Raw genomic sequence first — 27887 nt, 5'->3', positions numbered from 1 at the left:
TTTCTACCATGAGATACATACCCACAAGCCTGGTAATGGCAATGCTAAATTCACAGGCTCAAACCATTTTAAAAAACATGGCATATAGAAAGACAGGAACACCAAAAAGTAAGTTCATCATTTAAATTTACCAGTATAATGACTTCTCTCTAATAACCATCTAATTCTGCAAAGTCCATGGGATACTTGTGTAGATGTACCCACTAAATTTAAAATATACATAGGCTTTACTGCAGAGTAGACTAACTAGCTCTGTAGTAAAGTGTCACCGTCTACTCATGTGCCAGTTTTAAGGCATGGGAAACTAATTAACTCTGCTGTAAGATAGTACTGCCAGAGTACTTAACTGGGCAGAAACACATGTGCACTGGGGGGGGGTATAAATTTCTCCTGGTCAGCCCAGCCAGGCAGGGGCCTGCTTTGCCCTGGCTCAAATTGCTGCTGCTGCTCCAGTGTAGATACTCCAGCTGAAATTGCTACAGAGTTTATTGCTTCACATGAATTGCACACGTAGATGAACCTACTGGTGCATCTATGGTGATGCAGTTACTGAACTATCATTTAATATTTCCTTCTGGAAGTACTAAATTATAGTGCAGTACAGTCCATACTGCACCTTGCACACTGCACACAGTTACTTTTAGCTGCTAAGTTACTGTAGCAATGCACTATATTGCAGGAGCACATCAATATGGCGACATAGCTACAGCGTCAGTGTGTGCCCATAGATGCTACATTGCCATAGCACTTTGCGACAGCAATGTAGTGTCACATATAGATACACCCACTGTATCTAGAATATAATACAAACAAAGCTGGACAATATGCATTCATTTTTAAAAATATAATGGCATTAATATATAAACACAGATCAACAGATCAACATATGGTAAGACTGCCATGCAAATATAATGGCAATGAACTAGATGCATCTTCTACACTGCTCCACATTCTTGCTGCTGGGAGAACATCAAGGAAGCTACACTGATCAAAAAGGGTCATTTTGAAAAGTTCCTGTATAGGATAACTTTTCTTTACAAAGAAATAATTAAAATCACTTAAGGTAACTAACGATTAGTGCTCACTAATATTTGGTGCTCAATTTTAGGGAACAGACAAAGCGGAAGGAAAATAGTTTACTGAGATATAATCTATACTGTAGGGGATTTAAAATATATTATTATTAACTTATGTACTTAAAATAATACTAAACATACACAACCAATAAACAAGAGCTGAGCTGCAAAACAAGAATGGGATGGGAATCACTCACCCATCCTAGGTTTCATCTGCAGCCAGGGTTAACTTGCAAACGCAGGCCTTTTTTAAACTGACTTTGGCCGATTTAAAATTTGACAAGAGATGAATTAACTTGAGTGTTTTTGATGAAATTTATCTGAATTTTAGTTTGTTAGAACTTGCAAGGCACACGAACAACAACCATCAATGGGTGTGAACTGAGCCAAAAAAGACTGAGCAAAAGGTTCACATGAAAAGCATGAACTGAAATGTAAAACACTGGCCTAAATACAGTGATGTTAGAAAAATATCTAATGAATAAACCATGTGAACTGAACACCTACAGTAAGGAATGTACCTAAAAAAGAGAAATAATTAAGAAAGTATCAAAGCCATAATATGGTCTGTATTTTAGCTATTAATTAACGTGGAAAATCATTAGAAATTCTGTCTGTCTGACTGTCGTCTTCTGTGAGCATCTGTCATTAATTATATCACCTGCAGCCGGGGGGGGGGAGGGGAATCGTATTTTCTCAACTGGACAGTGAATTATAGACAAACAGCAGTAAAGTAACTATCTGCATGTGAAAACAAAGGGCTAAATCTTGCTCCCACAACTGCAAAGAATGATCTCAACTAATATTTTACTTTCCCTACGTGCAATGAACTCTCAGAGATCTGGGGACAACATTTGCTCACAGCCCTGTGAGCATAAAGAAACAGCAGAAGGCAGCACTTGACTGAAGACAAGTTGCTAACCCACACAGCACCAGCTTAACAACATCTAGAGCAGGGAAGCACTTATGTGATTGAGGAATACGCTGCCCTATTGAGAAACATCTCTCAGTGAGGTGGAAAGAGTACTCCCAGAATAAAGATCAGGTAGTTAAAACTAGCTGATCTGAACATATCCTTGTCACTTCCCATGATGTCCTATCCTGACGTTCAGCTGAAATGTAGAAGAAATACGGCCTCTTCCCTCCAGCTGAGGGAATGCATTCTCTGATCTTACGACACATAAGTAAGACAATTCTTTTCGCCTCCACCACAGCATAACAAGAAACGAGTGAACGTGGGATTACAACAGGGGTGGGGCAAAACGACAGATGCAGCCAGACTCCATTTCCCAGCAGCTGATTCCTGCATTGCTGCGGCCGGTTTGCATGGAGACCCCAGCAGCGGCAGTGACGTGACAGTGCAGGGCCAGGGTTTCCATGGAGACCAGCCCCAGCAGGGGTAACAGGGTGAGCGGCTGAGCAGGGAACTGCGCCGGGGCCAGGGCTGGGATCTTGTAGCGGTGAGAGCCTGGTTAGGAGCCAGGGCAGAATTGCGATCTCCTACCCACATGCCCCAGGCAGGAGCTCTGCTCCAGGTTGGGGTCACACTCACTGCCACAAGATCCCCTCCCCGGATCCTGAAGCAGTTCCCCGCCCAGCTGCATGCCTTGCCAGCACTGCTGGGGCCGGTCTCCATGGAAACCCTGCCCTCCCACCGTCATGGCCCTGCCACTGATGGGTAGCCATGGAAACTGGCCACAACAACATGGGCAGGGAAATGGAGTCCACCGACGGCTTGATCCAGCCCACAGGCTGCACTTTGCTGCCCCTGGAGTGAAGTAGGCAGTGACTCTGTTGGGCAGGACTTGAAACTGGTGCCTAGTGAATTTAGTTTTTTCTCATGTAGCTAAATGAGCTTTCCAATTTTCCCAGCTCTCGTTGTTTAAAACTGAATATAAAAAAAAGCCATAATTTGTCTGGTACCCCTTAAAATTTTTCAGTGGTCCCAGAAATGTTATTTTGAACTAAATGTCACCATTTGCATTCGTCTTCTGTGACAGAAATAAAGGCTAAGATTTCAACAGTAACTAGTAATTACTTGGTTTAGGAGCATTAAAGGGTCTTGATTTTCAGAGCTGGCATGCTTATCAGCTTCTGAAAATCAAGGGTCTTTGAAGTGCCTCAATTCAGGCATTCAAAATCACTGTTCATTCATTCTGGTCAGTTAGACCATGATGGCTGCAATAGTCTTGAATGGCTACAGTATTTCCATACTTCATGCTTCCTGTCATTTTGTGAAAATGTTTGTGGAAGCCCATCACATCATTTGGTTTCTAGGAATCAGAGTGTATAAACTGATGAAACTATTACCCAAGTTGCAAACTGTAACAGCTTACCAAAACCAATTTATCTGTCCACTCCTATCCTAGTACAAAAGGAACCTAAAGTAATGCAACTATCATACCTTCTCGCATACCATATACCTCCAAATAACATGCACACTTTTTTTTTGGAATACAGAAAAAAACCAAAGATCTTTCCAGGTCACTGCCTACAGTTGGCTTCTTCATGGAGAGGCTATGTTGCCAGGTGGCTGCCAGCTTCTCTTGCAGACAGCAAACAGGAGGGGTAGCGTACAATGTTAACCCGTTCAGAGAAGAAAAATTACTTTCTCCACTTAAGAAATGCATCCCTATTTTAAAGGGGTGATTTGGGGGAAAAAGTAAGTGAATCATAGGTGTGTACTAATAAAGATTTTCTAGGGGTGCACTGATACCAATAGCTGTTTTATAACCAGATTTAACTAACATAAAAAAAACCATTTTTGGGGGCATATTTCAGCAGCCTCCTGCGTCACATGCATCAGCATCCCAGCACTTAAAAGTGGTGCTTGAACTATAACTCGTTGAATGAGCTTTAGTTCTAGGCCTGCCACCACCATTTTTAAGCATGGGGACACTTAAGTGGAGCAGAGCCGAGTGTGGTGAGGGCAGATGCGGGCTGCCTGCTGTGGGTCTGGGGCTCTCCGTTCTGCTGCCTTTGCTCCAGGAGCCCTACGCCAGCCACGTGCTCCCTGCCTGCCCAGCTGCACAACTCATCGCCCCCACTGCTGCCAGGCAGGCAGGGGGCATGCAGCTGGCATGGGGCTCCTGAGGGAAAGGCAGCAGAATAGAGAGCCCCAAGCCCACAGCAGGCAGCCCGCATCCACCTCACACACAAATATGAGGGGGAGGCACATGCCCCTCCATGCCTCCCCTGGAGGGTCCACATAGTGGTGGGGAGCCCCCCCATCCCATGGACGAGCTGCTCATGGCTCTGTCCCACTCCCCGCTCTGGCCCTGGGTCCCATGCACTGCCCTGCCTGGGCACTGCCCCCCAGTCCTAACTGTGGGGGCCTCAATCTGCACCCCCCAGCCCCTTCCCTTACCCATGCCCCTTCCCCTCCTGCAAGGAGAAACCCACCATTTCCCAAGGGAACCTAGGCATTTGTGAACCCCGTCCCAAAAGGAGAGAGGGAACCCAGGTGTCAAGGGCCCAAGCCCAGAAGGCATAGTTATTGGTAAACATTAGGGGCTACAGTGGTCAAAAAATGCCAATACCCAATAATGTCACTTCTCCTTTTATTGGTACCTATCCAATAGGCAACTGATATATCATTGCACCTCTAGTGAACCCCTTTATTGGTCCCGCTAAAGCATGCTCCCGATTGGCAAATCCTTCTCCTTTTAGAACAGACTGACCACAGCCATAGTTAACTACTTCTCTCTGCACTCTTGATTGTGGTATAAAGATCTTTATGTCTGAGAGACTGATATAGAATCTGCTGGGAAGGGAAGTAGGAAGATGGCAAAGATCATGAACCAAATCACCTATAATAAAAGGCAGTCCACTTGAGTCAAGAAAAAAAGATGCAGTACTTGCCCAAAAACCAGTGTTGATAAAACTGTGTTCCAGTGCAGCTTACATCACCTTTTTATTTTGCCAGCCGCAAAGCAGTGTTGATTAAGTTAATTTTGGTCATTTGAACAAAAATATCTATATACCTCAAGCTGACTATTTAACTAGGTTGCTCTAACAAATGTACAGAATTGTTTTCTTTCACCAGAAAAGGGATCAGCTGGGGATTGATTTTGTAGATTTAGGTCAGGCAAAATTGCCATTAGATTTGGAAAGTCCCTCTGTTTGGAATATAAGAACTGGGAATAAACTTTATGGCTCTAATGTGGAGTACATCATTTTAAAGTAATTTAGCATATATGATTCTTGTCTTTCCTTGTAAAATTCTATGACACTTTTCCTGTTTAAAATTATATATGCACCTAGGGGAAAACCCTACACATAGTTGGCTAAATGTCCCCATAACGAAGTCTGTTTTATGAATATACGAAAAATCCAGTTTAGATACTGGATCTGATTCTGCTATCAGTTACATCACTTTTATGCAGAGGGAGACTCTGAAATAGAATGGATATACCCTGAATTCCACAAGTGTGAAATATTTAGTAACTTAGACTTGGCATAGTTTGAATTTCAAGATAAGTACTTAAATTTCAAGATAAGTACTTAAGATAAAGATAAACACTAACAGCAGTATTTAAAAACATTTCTACCTAGTGCCTCAATCAGAGGCATCAAATTCACTTGGCCACGCAGGCTGGATCTGGACTGTGTGGCTCCTTGCAGCCCAAATCTGGACTCATTTCTGGTGGTAGAGCAAGCAGCATCAGGGAGCTGCAAGGGTTAACACAGACATGTTTCAGCAGAGGTTGAAACATGTCCCCAGTAGAGCTCTGCCCTCCAGATACTAGTGTCAGGTTCTGCCCTCAAATTCCCACTCTGTTCAGAAGCCCCAAAGGCCACATGCTGTTGTTCCATAGGCTGTACATCGTATGCCTCTGTCCTAAACCATAAAAGAAACAATGTTTTTATTAATTATTTAACAAACACTGGAAAATGCTCTTCATCAAATATTCACCTTGTTCTTTTCCATTACAGATAGCAGTGATTCCATTTTCTATAGCACCCTCCCCATCTGAACTTGGCCTCTCAGAAGACAATTTCTACATGAATAAAGAAAAATAGGTTATTTTGCATATATTCAAAATGGACTCATGACACATTATTTGGCCATTTAAAATTATGCTTATTAAGAGATAAAGCACATACTATTCACTAATTTATTCTGAGGACAAGTATAAAATAAGTCAAGAGTTCTTTTCACAGGTTGGTCTTTTTATGGCACTGCACAAACCTTAAGAAAAAAGCTGTCACTGGAAAGCCTACCCACAATTAAGGCTAAGTTGTGAAATATATCTGTTTAAAAGGAACAGACTAATTTGTTTAAAATGAATTACGTTATTCATATTTTTTTTGTATTTCTAGATTTCAAATGTTGCTGTTTATTAATCTATGGGTTCCATAACAACTAGCTATGCCAGATTTATAAAAACCTTTGAACTGATTTCTTTAATGAACGTTTCAGATACACATTAACACCATAAAGAAAGAAAAATACATTCCTATTGGTAGCATTTCAGTACTTTGAATAATACAAGAAAAAGGGCTACAAAATTAAGTTTTTAGCACCAATAATAACTGTAATGGTTGGGAAAGAAATATGGGACTGTGTGGTATTAAATTTATACTGGGGATGACTATATTACTCAAGAGTGGTGAAGGCACAAATGAGTTATGCAGATCATCCCCAATAAGAGCCAATAAAAGTTTTATACCACACAACATAATGGTTGTGGTTTTAAACCGCAAAACAATGGTTTTGTTTAGGGCACACATTTTTAGAGAATAGCTATTTTGTAACATTTTAGAGTTTAATTCTATTTTTCAGTAATACACTCAGACCTACATATTTGTTGTCATCCTGGGCCAAATTTTGCTGTTCAGCTCTTGTCTCTATGGACTTTGGAATGAGCCTGAAAGTGCCACTAATCAACAAGCCCCTCATTGCTTGTGCCTGCTTCGCACGAGTCCAAGCCCAAAATGCAGGCAGCACAGACAGCCTGAGTACATGCCCCAGCACTATGATAGAGTTCTCTATTCACAGAAATGACCCTACAAATGGAGAGCCTAATCATGGCACTGAGGCATGTGCCAAGGGCTGCTCTGATCAGCATACATTATCTAATTTACAGCACTGATGCAGGCAGGGTAGGTGCTTATTTCTTGGTGGCAGCCCCAGAATTCCTTGAGAAGCTGCATATGCATGGTTTGACACTGATGCCAATACACTGATAGAGGGGAGTTTGACCCAGTCTCTTGAGGTCAAATCCTATTCAGAAGAACTTTTAAACATTACATTTAAAGGAACCAGGAACTGATGCACAATAAAAAGGGTCATGGTCTTACAGTGAATGGGCCTGCTCACATGGATGCTCTTGCAGACCAGGAGCCTAGAACAGTGCTGCCCTGTTAATTTTTGGTGGATTGATACCTCCCTGTGGAGTTCCTCTCCTCCTTTATTTATGTTCTTGTGCCTTGATGATTCCTGAATCCAAGGCAACCATGTCAGAGTAATCAAGTGTCTCTCTGCTGAGGCACAAGTCCTTGAAGAAAGGTTGTAAGTATTACTGCTGTATGCCAGGGTTGTTCTTTAAGGGTTGTTCCTGCTCTCTGTAATCCCAAGGCAACCCAGTATGTCACCTCCATGTACTCCTATGCAGATTTTCTGTTGTTTACATCCTGTAGAGCAGCCCTGTCCAACAGGCAGCCCACAGGGTTAAGTTGCAGCCTCCTAGGCTTCTGCAACAGCAGCCAGAGTCTTTGGGCTCCCTCTTTCTTCTCCACCTTTCACTGCCTGTCCCTGGCCCAGGAGGCAGGTAGCACAGTGTAGCATGGCCAGGGGAGCTGAGGGTTAGGGAGGGACATGAATGATGAGGGAAGTGCACAGTGCAACAATACAGGAGTGCCTGCACAGGCATGCTGTACAGCAATGTTGGGAGGCTCAGGTGAATGGTGCAGCAGTGAACGTGGGAGTGTGGGTGAAAAACGCAGGGCTGTGGTACAGAGAGGAGCACCCTTGTAATACAAGAAGGGGGGCATCCATGTAGCGTGCGACAGAGGAGACCTATGGCTCACCCTGGAGTGGCCCACAGACACTGGCCCCTGCTGGTTCAGCCCATGGGGCATCCAGCCCCCAGCTACTTTTAAGTTGAACAGCACTGCCATAGAGGTTCTAGCAAAAGTGCATATCTGTAATTCCCCAAACACTTCAACCATTTCCTTGGTCAGCTGCCTAACTTTTACCAAACTGATTTAGTAGTGCCTGGCTACCAAGGAATGTCTTTCATTTTAAATGCATGTGGTGTCTGAGATGTTACAGGGTGGGGGAACAATTTTAAAATGAAGGATTTAAATATTTTTTCCCTTGAAAAAGTTAAAGGATAAAACACTTATTTCATTTATGATATTATACAGATAAACATGTACTGTATTTACTTGAATCTAAAATTAGGTATTTTCCCCCAATCAGCATGGGAAAAAAGTCCCTTGTCTTAGATTTGCATGCATATGGGGGGGGGGAGTTGGGGGGGGGGGGGGGGCGGGGGCAGATAGCTGCTTCAGCTCTGACTGACCCTAATGCCAAGTTGGGGCAAGAGTCAGACCTGCCTGTTCTATTCTGTGCTTGCCCTCCGCAGCTTCCGCCTCATCTCTGCTCCCTCCCCGCTGCCTTGCTGTCAGGGGCAGCTCGGCTCTGGGTTGGGCTGAATTCTGTCCTGGGTACAGAGCACTTGGAAACTCTTTCCCCTGCATGGATAATCAGCAGCGCTGGTACTACTGCGTGGCCCAGCAGGGGCTGTTCTTCCATGTGCTGTGCACTGTGGGGGAGCAGAGTCCGAGCAGCATCTGACAGTAAGGGGAAGAATGGGAGAAGGAAAGAGGCAGAGACTGTGGGGAGCAGAGAGGAAGAGGCAGAAATGTTGGGGAGTGGGGGGAAGAGGTAGAGACTAGGGAGTGGGGTGCCAGTGGTGGGGGAGGAAGCCTGTAGGGGGATGTGGGGGAGGGCAGAGAACAAGGAAGCCACCTGATCCCCTCAGCCACTGCTTTCCCTCCTGTAGGGGGGGAAGAGGGGAGAGAAGGGGTGGCAGGTTTAAGACGACCCTCTGATAATTAGATTCTATATCTGGGAAGTAATATTAAACTTATACATTTTCAATATATAGAATCTAATCACTGGGGTGGGGTGGGGCAGGGGGTCACCTTAAACTCAGGGTATCTTAGATTTGGTAATTAATAAGTAATTGTGCCGAATTTGAAAACTGAATCCAGTAATTCATTAGAGTCCTCCTTTAGGAGCAACAGCAAGACAACTAGATCTGTGGAGTCGTTATTGGTGCTTGCATAAGGAATCACCATGAACTTATCTTTGCAGTCATCTTTTGTAACATACCTTTTCCAGTTCTGTCTTGTGTACTGGTGAGCTAGATGATGGTCCATCTGAGTCTATAGCTCCTGTACAGTTGTTGCAAACTTCTTTTATTACCTTTAAAGAAATGCAAAATGGCTTCGTTGACAAACAAGTAAAAAAAAGAAAGTTATATTTCACTGGAAAAGCATCTTTATTCAAGATGAATCATATGAGTATATGCTCTCCTGATAGTTAAAATAGCAGCCTTGTGGAAATCATTCTCTTTATCCATAGGCAATGTGTTGGGCAAGCTGCCACTGCGTGAGCTTCTCCACATTGCCTCACTAAGTTATTTCATGAATGACCTGGAGGAGCCATAATGTCTAGAGGTGAAAGGTTTCAGTTTCTAGACTAGCTAAGCTCCAAGTCTCTCCTGAATAAAAAAAACTGCCAGAACTGCTGATTTCTGTGTGGTAGTTTTGCAACGTGAACTCAGCTGACACCACCAAATTAATTTCATTATGACTAAAAAATGGGATGCAATCCAAGGTCCCCAAAGCCAAAGGACAACACTTCTGCCTAATACACTACCCAGCTGCTCCTTTTCTTAATGAAGAAATAATGATGTGCTGGCCAAATTACTGATCTCTCTCTGATGCTGTTGAGTGTGTGGTTAGTATTTTTTCATATTAATTGTATAACGTTTTACCAGTGACACCGACAAAGAAGCAATGAACCACGTCAATTTAAATATATTTTATGAAATGTGAATTATGGTATGTCTTTGAAATATTGAAGGAAACCCAACAGAGTACAATTTACAGAAGGAGATACTTTTTCATAAATCTGATGGGCTCTATGAAGGGATGAGGGTTTTTTATATCTTGTTGTCACTAGAGACACTGTTTGGTTTTAGCTTCTAGGTGGGGCTGCCTACCATACTTCAGCCTGTGGTATCTGGTACTGATAGGCACACTACTTGTGGAGTATAAAGGAATGGCTGTTCTCAAGTTACGTCAAGAAAAACCACTATGTAAAAAGCACCTTCTTAATTAACAGATCTACCCCCTGCATGTCCTCCAAGTCACACGGCTAAAAATACGTGGTTTTACTGTCCTTTGCACCATTAGCACAGAAGACCCAACTCAGCCAAGAAAGAACAGGGTTTTCTGTTCTGCCTGAGACCTGTGAACCCAGTTCCAATTCTAGGGCAAATTTTACCATTAGTTGGGCTTGTGACCTCACTTATTTTTTAGCTGATAGCAGCACTTGGTCCACAGAACATTCACTCCCATAGGAAGTCCATAAACAGGAACGCTAACTTAATTTTTAGGTCCCAGTTTCTTCTGGCTGACTTAGAAGTGTTTCTCTGTAAAGTGAGCAAATCCAATATGGAAACCATTAAGACACAACAAAGATGGCACTGAGTAATGTAATTCTGTAACTCCATTTTAAGAGTTGACCTCATAGTTTATATAGTACTATTGTTGTACCATCTGAGCACATCACAATTTAAAAGAATTTATCCATGAGACATCCCCAAGAGGAAAGATAGTACCAGCAACCCCATTTTACCAAAGACGAAGTAAGGATCAGAAAAATTAAGTGACTCACTCCAATCTCACAGAAACTGTGCTACAAAGCACTGAAATAAACTCAGGCTTCCAGAGTCTCGTATTTGGATCTTAAACAATGTCTCATGCCCAGGGCCCATCTCAGATACAGTTGCTAGACCATACATTACCCATGCAATCTCCATCTTGAAGTTCGGCTTCAACTCTTCCTCTCTCTCTTTTTCATCGTGTTTTGTGAACACCACTTATCAATAACTTTGGCAGCAAGAACAGGGATGGATATAACTTAGTCAGATTTTTTCCTTTCTGCTTTTCGACTATGCATTCCAGTTAAACTTTTTCCACAGTAAAAAGATCATCATGTGGGGAAATGTACCATTTACACATTCAGGTAAGGTCAATCCTGCTTCCCCTGAAAATGAATTTATCATATATTTTTGAGGGATTTTTCCCCCCTCTTTGCTTCAGTTCAGTGGAAATGCATTTGTGTTTTATTTGTAGGAAATTTGACTACTCGGTTTCTGGGAACATTCATTCCTGTCTCCTGCATGACCCTGATACAATGGCTCATGTTTTCAGCATCTGCTCACACCACACAGTTAGTTAATTTTGGCAGAGGCAAAGAGTAATAGAAGTTACAGACAGAACAGAGGGAAATGATTTGGCAGCAATCACAGAGTACTATGTGCAAAGTCATGCACTCGAGTAAATACTGTTCTTGTCATACCTCACATATTTAAGAAAAAGCTTTCCTTGTGTGTTTTCTTGGGTTGTAATTAAATTTTGATTTAAAAAAATGGCACACCATCAAGTGGCTTTCATGTCTGAATTTGAAGCAAAGGCACATTCAAGAATTAATTTATAGGAATATTTTTGGTACAAGTGATTCACTGGCTAGTGCATCAATCCCCGTGTGCAAAATTAATGTTTGATATACATCTAGTGTGAAATTGTACTTAAATGCCTCCATGAGACAAAATATGCTCCAATACGGAATAAGTGCACCCTCTATAATTAAGTTTGCAGAAACTTGTCATTATAATGCTGATCTCACATGCTCATAGTTCTTACTCAAAACTCTGAGTATAAAACAGGCCATGTGTACTGCCAGCTCACATGATTTTATTGGAAGGTTCCTAGACTTCCGCAGTATTCTTACAGTCCCACCTCCTGGAGTCATATGAATGCATGAGAATCTCAGCTTGAACTGGAAAAAAACCCAGTAATACTTCTAGTCAGACCACAGGTCCATTATCTAGCCCAGTATCCTGCACCTTACAGTGGCAGAAAGCAGATGCTAAGGAGGAAGGGTATTTATGTGGGGCCCATGCAAACTGATCTGTCCCCTCCTCCTCTTTCCTTATTGCTGCTAGTATTTAGAGGCCTAAGAAGTCCTTATTTGGAGGCTGCAGCCCGTAATCATGCTTAATGATAGACCTTTTCTCCATTAAAATGTTGAATCCTCTTTTGAACTTAAATTGCCAACCTCTACAACATCTTGTGGCAATGAATTCCACAAGGCATTTACATGCTGAATGAAAAAAAAAACACCTCCCTTGTAGCACTGTGAAAGATGGCACATGGTAAATCTCTATTTACTTCCTCTATGCCACACGTCATTTTAGAGACCACTGTCAAGTACCTCCTCAATTGTCTTTTCTTTGATCCTTCCCTCAACTTTTTTGCCTCAAGGCACTTCTCATAGCCTCTCTCAGTAAATGCCTTTTCTTAGCTTTCATTTGCTCTTTGCAGTTCACTTCCAGGCTGAAGTAAAATAAAATTAAAGAAAAAAAAATCTCTCTTTATTGCTGCTGGTCAGGGATACTGGGGAGGAGGGGGTGGGGAAGAGGACTGTAATGGAGCTAGCAGTCAACAAGACTGATTTTAGTCCATATATATATATCCCCTTTTAAATTCCATCTGACAGTCGGCCAGAACAACCCCCACACATCCTGTCCTGTGTTATTACCAGGAAGACAATTGCTATATATGGCAACTGGATCATACAGTTCTGTGAAAGGAGTATTCTGGGACAGCTCTGTATTGTAGCTTTAGGCATCACATTGTTGCTAGAAACACCAAGGTCTCATACCTTCCTCTGCTCCCCTCCCCCCAGTAAAAACTGCCTATGCAACCCAAACAGCCCTTGGATGCAGCTACTACTTCAGACTGCAGTGCTCGACCTCTACTAATTTAAATACGTTTCCAAAAGTGGATGTTTTAATACTCGGCTTTCACTTTCTTTGTTTTTACCATGGAAAAATTTTAGAGCCATTTATCTGCTGTAAAGAATTCAGAAAGATCACAGCATGTCAGAAAGTTTTTAACATGGATTCCTATTTGAAATCATTTGGCTACATCCAGACAAGTGTGGACTCGCAGTATGTAGCACCAAACACTGCATGTGCAGGCATTCCCCCACACTGCTACCTTGCAGTGCAGGGGGTTTTTTGACCCTGGGAGATCCACGGCAAAAAAAAAGCAGGGCAATGCATGTGGTGGCAGTGCGCACTGCTCAGTACCAGACCCTGGCTGGCCGGAGCTATGCTCTGGCTGCTAGTCAGACTCCCACCTGCAGAAGCACCATGGCTGCAGCTCCCTGAAGCCCCAGGTAAGGCTGCTGAGGCCAGCACAGTTGCCGCCCCCCAGCCTCCCCTACCCCACCCAGGGTAACCTGCTGCATGCTAGAGGGTGCATGGCACTAGCGTGCCCTGGGGACAAGTAGCAGCGGCACACTTGTCCCCAGGGAAAAAACCATCCATGTTCATGTGGACATGGCCTCTGTATTTATCTTGTGAACGGTGTAGGTGCTTGCACATCAGCAATGCTAATATTGTGCAGCATCCCCCGGACTCTTAAAAGGATTCTACGCCATCTCATGGCATGGTGGCACCCTGATTGAAGCCACAGACACAGACTAAGTTTCCCTTGGTCGGTGCTACCACAAGTGCACAGATATTCAGGAGTTTTTCCCCTACAGCAAAAATGGCTGCTGTAGGAGAAAAATAACCCAAGAACTACCGAGGTTAAATCACTACCAGGAGAGTTTAGCCTGGGGGAGAAAATGCCAGTAAACGCTGTGGCTTCTCTCAGAAGAAAACATAGTTCTCCAGCATCCCCTGCACCCCCAGGAGACAGTGTAGAGAGCAGAACATGTCTCCTTCACAACCCCCGCATTGTGCTGTAGGGAAACTGGCTAACCATGGGCAGTCTAAATCAGCCACTCGGGACTGCCCTTTGCCAGGCAGACTAACAGTCTTCAGAGCACGCTGAGATGTGTGCACAGGGCGCCACCTCCTGCCTGCCTGCCCTGCTGCTGCAGCGTCAGCACTACAAGCTCTCCATCCTTTGGGGCCTCAACATTCGAGTATCCGTACACACAGCTCTGGATACATTTTTCTACCTGGGGAAAAAAAAAAACCTGGGAGAATTCTCCCAGATTATTTGAAAGTGTACGCAGCCTGAAAATGATCATTTTAAGCAAAGCCATTCCAAGTTTCACACTGGAGTAAAAGAAAACCTATGGTGAAAATAAGATTGTAAAGGCCTTATCGTCTTAATGCTTGGGGATATCTGAGTCAGAAAGAGAACAACCTGACTGTCATGGGACAGAGCATGCAAAGGACGCTGCCATTCGCTTTAGCTGTAAACTGAGGAAATTTATATGAAACAAGTAGAGATTCAGAGTCTGTGTTTACAAGCTCATTTCCAGACAGGGCTGTGCCCCAGTAACTTTTATGTGCCCCAATTTATTACCTAAAAAAACTTGGGATAAAAGCCTCTTAAAATAACTTGATAAACAATGCTGGTAAAGTACTTTAAAATCCTAAGTTGCAAGGAGTTACAGACAAAAAAAAATAGTAAAGTATAAAACAGTTAATCAAGCTATTATGGGATTAATTTGCTCTCTAGTGAAATGCAGTTCAAATACAGGGTAAAAAATCCAGAAGCTATTTAATGTACCTAATCTAATACCTACCTAATACCTTAAGGAAGGCGGCACAACAGATTATTTTCTATTACATTTCTGGATAATTTATCATAGGTGCAAACTATGCAAACCAAAACGCTGGCTTGCATCCATAGACGCTTCTCGAGCAAATCCCGGGATGTCATTCTCCCCTTGTACTCGGCCTTGGTGAGGCCGCAGCTGGAGTACTGCGTCCAGTTTTGGGCTCCACAGTTCAAAAAGGATGTGGAGAAGCTTGAGAGAGTCCAGAGGAGAGCCACGCGCATGATCAGAGGTCAGGAAAACAGATCTTAACGATGACAGGCTGAGAGCCATGGGACTCTTTAGCCTGGAAAAGCGCAGGCTCAGGGGTGATCTGATGGCCACCTATAAATTTATCAAGGGTGACCACCAGGATCTGGGGGAACGTCTGTTCACCAGAGCGCCCCAAGGGATGACGAGGTCGAACGGTCACAAACTCCCGCAAGACCGTTTCAGGCTGGACATAAGGAAGAATTTCTTTACTGTCCGAGCCCCCAAGGTCTGGAACAGTCTGCCAGCGGAGGTGGTTCAAGCACCTACATTGAACACCTTCAAGAGTAAATTGGATGCTTATCTTGCTGGGATCCTACGACCCCAGCTGACTTCCTGCCCTTTGGGCAGGGGGCTGGACTCGATGATCTCCCGAGGTCCCTTCCAGCCCTAATGTCTATGAAATCTATGAAACTCGGCCAGGATAACTGGGATAATACTCTTTGAAGATTCCACCAATTACAATACCCCCAGGTGGTCAGGGTCTCGGGTTTGTGTATGCTCACAAGAAACCTCCGGCCACAATGTTCTTTACCTCCAACACCGGCAGACAGGTTCTGAACCTATTACTCAGAGGGAAAAGTGTTCCCTTTTCAATCACCAAGTGTAATTGCTAGAGCAGGGGCAGGGCAAATTCAGCCCATAGCTCAGATTGGGACTGCAGCAGACTCCATTTCTCAGCAGCCCCCGCCCGCATTGCTGGCACTGGTTTCCATGGAGACCCCAGGAGTGGCAGGGCCATGGTTTCCATGGAGACCAGCCCCAGCAGTGCCAGCAGGGCATGCAGCTAGACAGGGAGCTGGGATCTTGTGGTGGTGACAGTGTGGTCTGGAACCAGAGCAAAACTGCAATCTGCTGCCTGCAAGTCCTAGGCAGGGGTGTGCAGGCAGCAGATCACGGCTCTGCCCCGGCTCTGGGCCACACTGTCACCACCACAAGTTCCCAGCCCAGGCCCCAGAGCAGCTCCCCACCCAGCCGTGTGCCGTGCCAGCGCTGCTGGGACTGGTCTCCCTGGCCCCGCACCATCACAGCCCCACCACTGCTACGGTCTCCATGGAAACTGGCTGCAGCAATGTGGGCAGGGGCTGCTGGGAAATGGAGTCCAGCCACCAACCAGATCCCTCATTTTGCCTACCCCGATCTAGAAGCACCTAAACACTTTGTACCTTTGATATTTCCCATTCAATTACTGAAGTCAGCCAAGTCTACTTAGTTTACAAAAACGTACAGGATCAGAGACAGCAGTGACACTGCTGTACATATGAACTTAAGTAAACCATAACCAAAACATTAATAAAAGTATATATATTTGGAAATGAACTTGTAATACATGAGTGGCACACTGAAGTCAGAGATACTATTCTGTCTAAACGGTATTCCTCACGCCACTCCCTCTTCCTATATTGGCTATGTTTCTGGACACTCTCAAGTTAATTAAATGAGATGCGACTTTATTTAGGTCAAGCGAGTATTAAGTGTATAGCTCATTTTTCATGCATCCGCATTTGAAAGTGTTACCCACAGAGCCCACTCACCTATATGAATAAAGCCACTCAAACAAGTATCCTGTTCTAATGTCAGTTATAAGTATTTTTATTTCTTTGTGCACAATTTCTTAGGGATATTGAGAAAGAATTGTCTAATTACTTCAAGCACTCACATATGTTGGGAAAAATATTCAGAGCCTGGATTCTCAGTTGACCAAATACACAGTACACAACTGCATGTATCCAAATGCCCATGAAGACAACCTCATGTTTGGGTAACAAATGGTAACTCTACACATCTTTTCATGTGCATTTTTGTGGGTACAATTTCAGGCCTGAGCTTGGAAAATTCAGACCATACAGTGGTGTATGGTGGGTTACTGCTGTGATCTCTGCAGCAGCCTGGGATCTGTGCTGGTTACGTTTGACGCTCTTATTCTGACAGACTTTCTGGTGACTTCAGCTATTCTTTTCACCAACTGTTTCTTAGCTGGTAAACCTGAAACTGCCTGTGTGGTCTACTGTCTAGACTTCAATTTACCCTGGATTTATCAGCTGTTTGCTGGTGTCATCTGCAAAATGATTCCAAAATATTCGGATACATGTTAGGTTTATATGTTCCAGCATCAATTAATTCTGCTACAATAATTATTATTTCACAGCTGGCTATTTAAATATAAATCATCACAATGAAACTAATCCCTTTTAAGACAAAAATATTTTGGACCCTAGAAAAAGCCCATGCCTGCTCTCTTGCCTAAATAAGCCCTTGACTGTTTCAGGTTCAAGACTAAACTTGACCCTTAAAAATGGATTTCTGCACAAGAACCTGCTGGGCTTTGTTTCCAAGCTGGCTGAAGAGCAGGGGTAGGCAAAATACAGCCCACGGACAAGATCCAGCCTGCCAACTCACTGGATCTGGCCTGCTGGTGGGTGCCTGCCAATTGACTGCATCTGGCCCAGAAGCGCTCTGCATGGGGCTGCATCCCACCTGGGGCAGCCTGTGCCACGCTCCCTCTCGCATCCTCTGACAATCCCAGCCCTGGCCAGAGTGCACAGCTTCCCAGGAGGGCTGCTCCTAGGGTGCCTGCAGCTGCCTGGGCACTGCACAGCTCCCCTAGCCTCTAGTGGCTCCTCTTCCTCCTGCACTGCTCTAGTGTGCTGCTCCATGCAGCAGCAACCGTTGGGACATGTGCCAGGCACCACATGCCCAGCCAGTTGTGGGGAAAGCTGCCGTCAGGCAGCTCCAACTCCCAGGTGCCTGCACATTGCAGATGAAAGGCGGCCAGAAGCTGGAGCCCTGCACGCTGGGGCAGGAGCCACCTGGCTGCAGCTCCCCTTGCCTGGCTGAGTGTGTCGTGCCCAGAACACGACCCCACGACTTCCCTGCATTACCTACTGCCCAGAGCGGTGCAGCAGTGGCAGGATAAGGCAGAGGAGGAGCCACTGGAATCAGGGAGAAGCAAGAAGTACCTGGGCAGTTGTAGCCACTCTGGAAGCAGCCCCGCTGGGATGCAGTGTGAGCTGGCTGGGGTCAGGGCTGGGGGTTCACGATGCAGGCTGCCTCAGGTGGAAGTGGATGGGGCTTGCCTCCGTGCTGAGTGCCACAGGGGCAGCTGTGGGCCGGATGGGGATGGGCTCCACACCGCACAGGAAAACTCTGGAGCATGTGCCCCCTTCCCCCAACTGGCTCCCAGGTCCTAGCACACAGGCAGCTTCCCTCACGCACATATGCACATCCCCCCTACACCCATCTTCCACACATTATACAAGAGTGAGACTTGATTTTGAGCTGCTATCCAATCACCTCTATATACACTACTTAAAAAACTAACCAAAATCAGGACACACATTATTTTTTGAAATAAAATTAAAGTATGTTTGAAATAAAATTAAAATAAAAATATAATAGAAGTTTGATTGCTAGTATATGATTGGTTTTTGTCTATAATTTGTTAAAGTTACACCTTCTGAAAGATTGTGTGTGTGAAGCCTACAACACCAAAACTTGTTAAGTGGCCTGGTAGCCAAAATAATTGCCCACCCCTGACTTGGAGGCATTATGTACTCCACTTATAGGCATATCAGTGCATAACATAGATATGCACTTTTATATATATACAATATATATATTGCTTAACTGCATAGCATGTTGCCAATTCCAATTTGTTGCCTATTACTTGGGTAACAATCTTCATATCAGGCTATCCTCATATCAGACAAATGCATAACCTGCTAACATGCACAGTATCTTTCAGCCTGGCAGTCACCTTTATAATGTCCCAGAAAGAACATCACCAGCCAGAAAGAAATGCCCACAGAAAGAATGAAGGAGAAGCAACTGTTAAAGTGCTGCTATTAGAAGCCTTTTAAATGAGAGGCACCAGTTAGCTTAACAGCTGTTATCTCGTCTCATTTTTAAGGCTTCTACTAGCAGTCCCCAAATTGACTAGTATAAGGGAAGTTGGTCTGTTCTGAGGCTGATAATGCCACAGCAGTGACAACCCTGAATATTTACTGAGCACCGCGTACTTTAATTTCCCATAGATGAAAACTCTAAATAGGGGCTTAGCCTTTTTATTCAGTCTTGAGGCTCTGTCCTTAAATGGAGTAACATTGCATATATTTTTGAGGAAGACAGTATTCTTGTTTCATGGGTGGAAATGAAAGTTTTCATGTAGGAAAATAATTTAATCCAGCCAGTTCTGAGAAAACACCAAAAAAAATTGGGGGACTGAGTATGTTGGATTTAGCCACTGTTGTGTTTCAAAAGGTGAGCCGAAGCTGTTCCCTTATGTATATATAGTGCCAAATCCAACCCATGTGACATCATGGTGCAGAACTATCAAAAGCTCTCTTGTACCACTTGACTGTGAGGCTGGTAACATTTACGTTATGCCTATGTGAAGGATTGAGGACTGTTGGACGTCTGCATAACACTAATGTGGCTGCAGAGATTCCCCAGCAGCAGCCTCTAACTTCACTTACTCTATCAAATATAGAAATCATGGGTTGAAGACAGAGATAAGGAGTGTCCCCTGACTAACAGGGACTGATGGACCATCCATTTTCTTGGTGAATGTAACAGTGAAACTTTTATCTATTTCAGTGGCAAACAAACGAAGTGGAACTTGAATAGTTGTGTTGGGGCAGTAACTCAGCCAGGCAGACTTACTAGAGGAGCCCTTCAGCGCTTCCCCTCTACTGAAGCGCTTCCCCTCTGACCGAAGTCATTTTTCCCTTACACAAGAAAGCAATCTGATTTCCAATATAGTAATTCCCTGAACATATATCTTTACCTGCCTCAGGAGCTCACAACATATTATTGGGTGAATGGACAAAAGGAAAATTAATTTCAAAATAGCACAACTTGAAATCTGATGCACTTCAGAAATTGCAACACAACTACTTTCTACTGAAAAGTAATTCTTGTATTTGATTAAAACTGAGCTGTTGCAAGCACAACATAAACCACTTCAGGTTTGTCCTTGAGCAGGCAATTTGTACTATGTAGAATGGAGTATGTTCTAGCAAAGACGTCAAGCTGGAAGTACAGTAGCTTTGGCATGTATTTGAAATATTTTTATTAATGGAGAGCAGTGTAGTGTGAAGGAATTCTATAAAGTACTGTCAGTCTGTCCCTAAATGTTTTACAGAGTGCATTGCTCAACCATTCACTCTAGCATGGATATGATTTTGCCAAGAGGCAATTTTGCAAACCTTTTTTTTTGTAGAAGGAATGTGCCTAAGATATGGAAAAATAGCTCTCCTCTGTCTGTGTGCAAAGAATGTTTGCTGTATAAACAAATACATAAAAGAATAAATTAAAAAGGTTAGGAAAGAAATTCTGATATGTGCCAATGAATTCAGCACTGCAAAATCCAATGCAGAAAATAATGGTGCATTTAGTATGATCTAATTACAATGAAATCCCTTTGGAAAGAATATGGCCCATTAAGGCCATTTCATTCCAAACAGTATTTTTGATAGCTAAATAAATTACCAGACATTTATACTATGCTAAACTTGAAAAATATTAATGTTATGAAAAAAAATCTATAAAACTGTAGCTGTAGTTTCCATATAATAAAATCCAGTAAAATATCCAGTGATACGTAAAGCAAAACAGAGGCATATATTCAATCATGGCAGTATATGAATCTGCAGTTTGCTTCTTTACTTGGTAAGCTGGCCTACAGCAATGCCTCCTAAACTGTACTTCTCTTCTTCCCAATCTATAGAAAAACTACCCAGCATCAGGAAATTCCTATTTTTAATTAATTTGTGCTTAGAAATATACAATTTATTTTTAACAAGTAAATATGGTTAGATCAGGGCAAAGCACAAAGGACTTGGGGATGGATTCTCAAACACTCAGGCTAATTTAAAGGTTTTTAAAAAGCCACTAAAACTTCAGTGATTGCTTCCCATACCACTTCCTTGACCTCCACACTGGAGATCAGCAAAATCCAATATACGTACCAGTAATCTTGTCAAAATCTGAAATTACACCACTAGCACTAGAAATGTACAGGTTTTCAGACACTGAATAGAAAAGCATGAAGGATGACAAAAATCCTATTTCTCAGATGTCTATATTTCCAGCACAGGCTATCACAGACAACAGGTTGCTAGAACACACTTTGGAAATTTTATTTGGCATCAACTCACTGAAGCAAGAAACCTACTAGCAAGAGTGAAAAGCACCCGTATACTGCAATTATCAAATCCATGCCAACTACCCATGCTGGGATGGGATGGGCTCCACCTTCCCCCTAAAGGTAAGCGTGTGTTCTCTTCCAGGTTGGTGAACCTCCTTCGGCGGGCTTTAAACTAGGCTCGTCGGGGGAGGGGGAAGATGAGGGCGGAGGAGACAATGAACTACCAGGCCCAGCAACAGCCAGCGAGCCCAGACCAATGGTCAAAAGGGAGAAACAGGTAAGTGATGGGGGACGGGGCATTGCTGAGACTAGGGGGTCAGTGGGCACAACCGCTGGAGGCCTCAAATGCCTCTACACGAATGCTCGAAGTATGGGGAAGAAGCAGGAGGAACTCGCCCTCCTCCTAGCTGTCACCAGCCCTGACATAGTAGGGATCACAGAAACGTGGTGGGACTCATCGCATGACTGGGCAGTGAGTGTCAAGGGCTATAGGCTATACAGGAGGGACAGGATAGGAAGGAAAGGTGGAGGAGTAGCACTCTACATCAAGGAGGAATATACTTCCTCGTTAATTAGCAAGGGGGTAGAGGGGGGGGGCACTCTGAGGTGCTCTGGGTTAGAGTAAAAGGCAGTCCAGGGGAGAGAGACTTAACGGTGGGAGTCTACTATAGACCTCCCAAGCAGGGAGAAGAGCTCGACCAGGAATTCTTAGGTCAGCTCACAGAGGCAGTGAGGGCTAAGGATGTGGTCATCATGGGGGACCTGAACTTCCCAGACATCTGCTGGGAGGAGCAGTCAGCCAAGTCTGATCGCTCACGTCGGTTCTTAGCCAGAGTGCAGGACCTCCATCTAACCCAGGAGGTGCACAGCCCCACCAGGGGAGACGCCTTGTTGGACCTGGTGCTGGCCACGGGTGATGACCTGGTGAGGGGGCTGCGGGTGATGGGCCACCTGGGAGACAGTGATCATCGCTTGCTGGAATTCACCATCCAGCGTAAGGTGGCAAAGGGCTGCAGCAAGGCAACAGCCCTAGACTTTAGGAGGGCTGACTTCAACAAGCTAAGGCGGATCGTTGGGGAAGCGCTGAGGACCCAGAGGGGAAGGGAATCAGATGTCGAAGGTGAGTGGTTGCTCCTTAAGGAGACGATCCTCCATGCCCAAAGGGAGGTAATCCCAACAAGGGTCAAAGGGAGCAGGAGGGCACATAAACCCCCATGGCTCACTAGGAGCATCCGGGAATGTCTCCTTGCTAAAAGGGAGGCATACACCCAATGGAGAGATGGGGTCATCACCAAGAAGGACTATGTTACAGTCGCCCGAGGATGTAGGGGGGCAGTCAGGAGGGCCAAGGCAGAGATGGAGATAGGACTAGCTTCCCGGATTAAGGACAATAAGAAGTCCTTCTTCAAATACATAGGGGGTAAAAAGAGGGTCCCGGGTAATGTGGGGCCCCTGCAGGACACGATGGGCAACTTAGTCATCACGCCAGATGACAAAGCTAACATATTTAACGATTTCTTTGCCTCTGTCTTCCTAAGTAGGGACCAGTTCAGCCACCTCCCTGCTGGGCCCCCCTCGGGCCCCAGGAGAGACACACCTGGGCCAGGGGTTAGCGAGGAGTTAGTTAGGGTACTTCTGGAGAGGCTGGACGTGTTCAAGTCCGCTGGTCCAGACGATCTTCACCCTAGGGTTCTACAGGAACTGGCCGAGGTCATTGCGGGACCCCTGGCGCGGCTCTATGAGCACTCGTGGTGCTCTGGTGAGGTGCCGGAGGACTGGAAGAGGGCCAATGTGGTCCCTATCTTCCAAAAGGGAAAAAAAGAGGACCCGGGAAATTACAGGCCAGTTAGTCTTACCTCAATCCCAGGTAAGCTCTTTGAAAAAATTATCCTGGCACACATCCAGGAGGGCCTTGCGGGGGAATGCATGCTCAGGGGCAACCAACATGGGTTCATCAGTGGCAGGTCTTGTCAGACCAACCTGGTGGCCTTTTACGATCAGGTCACCAAATCATTAGACGCAGGGGTTGCTGTGGATGTAGTCTTTCTGGACTTCCGGAAGGCTTTCGACACTGTCTCTCACCCTGTCCTCATCAAAAAGCTGGGAGACTGTGGTGTCGATGCCCACACGGTCAAATGGGTCGCCAACTGGTTGGAGGGCCGCACCCAGAGGGTGGTAGTGGATGGGTTCTTCTCGACCTGGAAGGATGTGGGCAGTGGGGTTCCGCAGGGCTCGGTCCTCGGGCCCGCACTGTTCAACATCTTCATCAGTGACTTGGATGACGGGGTAGAAAGCACCCTGTTCAAGTTTGCTGATGACACTAAGATGTGGGGGGATGTGGGTGTGCTAGAAGGGTGCAATAGGCTACAAGCTGACCTTGACAGGTTGCAACGGTGGGCGGATGAGAATAGGATGGGGTTTAACACTGATAAGTGCAAGGTGTTGCACATGGGGAGGAAGAACCGGCACCACACTTACAGGTTGGGGAACTCCCCTCTTGCCAGCACGGAGACGGAAAAGGATCTTGGAGTCGTCATTGACTCCACGATGAACATGGGCCGGCAGTGTGGGGAGGCAGTCAAGAAGGCCAACCGTACCCTGTCATGCATCCACAGATGCATCTCGAGCAGGTCCAGGGAGGTGATCCTCCCCCTCTATGCGGCACTGGTCAGGCCGCAGCTGGAGTACTGCGTCCAGTTCTGGGCGCCACACTTCAAGAGGGACGTGGACGATATGGAAAGAGTTCAGAGGAGGGCCACTTGTATGATCAGGGGTCAGCAGGGCAGGCCTTATGAGGAGAGGCTACGGGACCTGAACCTGTTTAGCCTCCACAAGAGAAGGTTAAGGGGGGACCTTGTGGCCTGCTACAAACTGGTCAGGGGAGATCAGCAGGTACTGGGGGAGTCCCTGTTCCCCCGTGCGCTGCCAGGAGTGACCAGGAATAACGGTCACAAGCTGGCAGAGGGTAAGTTAAGATTAGATATTAGGAGGCGCTACTTCACAGTCAGGGCGGCTAGGGCCTGGAACCGGCTTCCAGGGGAAGTGGTGCAGGCTCCTAGCCTGGGGATTTTTAAAAGAAAGTTAGATGAGCACCTTGCCGGGGTCATCTGACCCCGGTGCTTTTTCCTGCCAAGGCAGGGGGTCGGACTAGATGATCTACCTAGGTCCCTTCCGACTCTAGCTACTATGAAACTATGAAACTACAACAGTTGTGCCAAAGTTTACTGTGTACAATATATATTGTAATGATATATATTGGTATTGAAATATAAATTGGTAATATATTGCCAATCATCTAGTTATTTAATCATTTAAAAAAATGCAATTTGATCCTATGGCCCTTGATTTTTTACTAGTTCTTTATCTTTTGCTTTCCCTCATTTCCTTTGCTGCCAACATCTACAGAAAACTCCTGTCCTACAGCATCCATTTTCCTTCTTCCCCTTCTATTTAACCCCTCATCACAGAATTTCTTCTTTTCATCTCCGCATGGGATTTTCTAATTCCTCTCTCAGGTTTTGTTTTCCTTTTCTCCTTCCACTTCTTTCCCCACAGATCTCTGATACCATTTTTTTCTTTCATCTTCCCTCTTACTCTGTTTTTCTTGGAGATACCTATACCCCACTAGAGGGTTTCTAAATACTATGTAGCTCAGTGACTCCTGCATTTGGCAAGGTTGGTGCATCATACCCACCACTCACATTGCAAGGGGCTGCTCATCAAGCCCACCTGGTTGATCCAAGCACCTGAGTTACACATCTGCCTCTAATCCCTGTCTAATGCAACTGCCCTAGTTCTGCTGGCTGCAGAAATTGCCACTCATCCCTTATAAACACACCTGCAGCCTCAGACTGCAGGCACACTCCGACACAGCCTTAGCCTGTTCTGGTGAGCCTTCATTCACAGCTCTCCCTGGTTCTCCCAACTTCTCTGAACTCGGCTTTGGCGTTCTTGACCTTGATCTTGGATCTCAGCTTTGTCTCTGCTATCTCTAGTCTGCCTGGCTCCTGACCTTGGCTCATGTCTTGAACTGTCTTTTGGACCTGCTCTCTCGGCTCCCCTGGAACATGGTTTTGTACTCTCTGATCTGCTGACCCAGGCCCTGACCTGAGTCTGGTAACCTGCCCCTCTGTCCTGCTGGCCTAGTGGTCTCTCAGGGCCTCTCCACAGATTTAGCCACTTATGTCCCAGCCGACCCTCAAGCTGCCAGGAGCTTCAGTTGGCCCTTCTGGCCGCTATGACACATGCCAAGTAGAATGGCAAGGTGTGTTCTCTCTCACTACTCTCCGCGCTGGGCTCCAGACACAAGCAGCATAGGCCAAGGCCAGAGGAAGAGTAGCAGAAGCAGCAAAAGCAGCAGTGGCTGCAGCACAAATTGAGGGGTTCAATTAGCTCCGTGCTGTAGAACCGGGTTGGTTCGACTCCTCTCCTTGCCACCCCCACAAAGCATCGTGCTCTGTACCACTGACTTCATCGCACAGGGTTCCCCCCAGTGGTGCAAGGCTCTGGCATGTTAACCCTGTGAGATGGAGCCAGCAGCCCAGCCATGTGCAGCCCTGGGGCTCACCGGGACCATGCACTGCCAGGGGGATCTGCCTGCCATAGGCTGTAAGCAACCAAAGGCCCGCTGCCAGCTGCTGTTGTGGCAGAAGCATGTTTGTTTGGGGGGGGGGGATCCCACACATACATTCCACCGTATGTATCCATACACCCCCACAAAACGCATACCCACCCACCCAACCACATCTACCTTGTCCCACCACAAACCCCACGCAAAGTCCCCCACCGCTCCCACAACATACAGGAGTAAGACTTCATTTTAAAGGTATTGTGCAATCATCTCTATATATCAACTACACAAACACAGATAAATCAGGACAAATATATTTTTTGAAATAAAATTAAAATATGTTATTATGGATATTTGATTTTTAGTATAGATTTTTTTTTCTGGTTCCAACATGGCAAACAACCTTCCCAAAAGGCGTGCTTTGGGGGCCAAGGGGAGGGACTTTTGGTGGCAAAGCTCAGGGGTGGGACTTCCAGTCCCAAGATGGTGACCAGGGGGCAGGCACCTGTCAAGGGGCAGCATTACCTTGCAGCCCTCGAGAGCTCACCGAAACTTCTTAAGTGGCCCAAAATAATTGCCCACCCCTGAAATATATGAAGCCACACTCAGATGAAAGATGGATTCCCAAAGTATGTTTTCTTCACTCGTTAATACTGTACAAAGCATATACGGTTGACATTCAGAATAAACCCTCTTATATTAGATAGTGTTGAAATGATGCTGTTGCTGTGATGGTCCAGGAAAGACAAGGATTCTTGTGGGTGATATCTTCTATTGAACCAGATACTAATAGTACGAAATTAGCAGAAAAAGTGAAGATTCTGAAAACCTAATAATAAATATACAATAGTGCTGGATAGTCTTGCTGACAAAAGCAATTCTTTTTTCAATGAGAATTCTCTTAGAATGTGACTGTTCATGTACAGGTTTGCAATACGCCAATAAGCCTTATCTGATTCCTCTATGATTTGTTGCTCCATTTCAATTTATTGAACATTGACAGGTGCAAGTCTCCAACTGAAAAAAAAAATTCCTATTTCTTTTCAATTAAATTTATCTAAAGAGATTGTATGTAATACTTTATAAAAACAATAAAATGTATCAACTTAATACTGACTAACTGTTACCAATTATTTGCTGGAATGTGTAAGTATATACAATGCAATTCTGCTCACTTTCTTTTATTCATTTTTTTAAGTCAGTAGCAACCTTAATTCAGAGTTTTAAATTACAGAAAGTGCTTTTTTTTTCTCAATATTCAGTAATGCATGTCAGGAAATTTTGTTTGGTTCAGAAACTTTACTGAAATAAGGCTGATGCGCTTGCCACCAAGTCAAAAATTCCTTTTTCCTATTAGATGCTCTGCTTTTCAAAAGATGAGAGTTCAGGTATTAACTAGGGGTGCACCGATAGAGATTTTTGTGGCTGATACCGAAGGCAATTTTTAAGGAGGCACATCAGCCGATACCAATCCGGTTTCCAATACCCAGCCTGCCAGCATGGTGAGCTGCCTCCAGCTGGTAAGTTTGGGGAGGGAAGGGTTGTGGGGGGGCAGATCAAGGCCCCCGCGGTGAAGGAGGAGTGAGACTGGGGCAAGCACTGCCAGGGCGGAGCAGGGCAGGTGTGGCACAGAGCCACAGCTCGTCCAGGGAAGGCTGCCACTGCACATCACTTGGCGGAGAGCCACTCAGCTGGTGGCTTGTTTAGCACTTGTCTGCTTGTCCGGTGGCTCCTGCTGTGGCTACCGCCGTTCATCTCAGAGGGCATGTGCCCCCAGCTCTGTGTGGAGTGGGGCAGGCTGGGGCCGCGCTAAGCTCAACCAGGCAGGCCAGGGCTGTGCCAGAAAGAGGCTATGGCAAATTTCTGGCTGCAGCCCCTCCCCTTCTCTCCCCCATCCCCCATGGCCGCAACCTACCTCTCACAGATCCAAAGGCTCAGGCCCTCCCCTCCACCCAT

General features: G+C 45.2%; 1 protein-coding gene across 4 annotated transcripts in view; it reads right to left on the bottom strand.

Annotated features, from left to right (window-relative positions):
- AFAP1 (actin filament associated protein 1) overlaps positions 1-27887 on the bottom strand; it is a 205291-nt gene that overhangs the window by 41917 nt on the left and 135487 nt on the right. For all 4 annotated transcript variants that reach the window (XM_090035527.1, XM_090035529.1, XM_090035528.1 and 1 more), the window contains 2 exons: positions 9421-9513; positions 5992-6076 (listed from right to left, as the gene is read on the bottom strand). In XM_090035527.1, coding sequence (XP_089891653.1) covers positions 5992-6076; positions 9421-9513 — 178 coding nt within the window. The remainder of the gene's footprint in view (positions 1-5991; positions 6077-9420; positions 9514-27887) is intronic.

Source organism: Crocodylus siamensis, chromosome 2 (genome assembly GCF_052110815.1).
Source record: "Crocodylus siamensis isolate JL-2025a chromosome 2, ASM5211081v1, whole genome shotgun sequence".
NCBI classification, from domain to species: Eukaryota; Metazoa; Chordata; order Crocodylia; family Crocodylidae; genus Crocodylus; species Crocodylus siamensis.
This window is presented reverse-complemented; position numbering and strand designations above follow the sequence as displayed.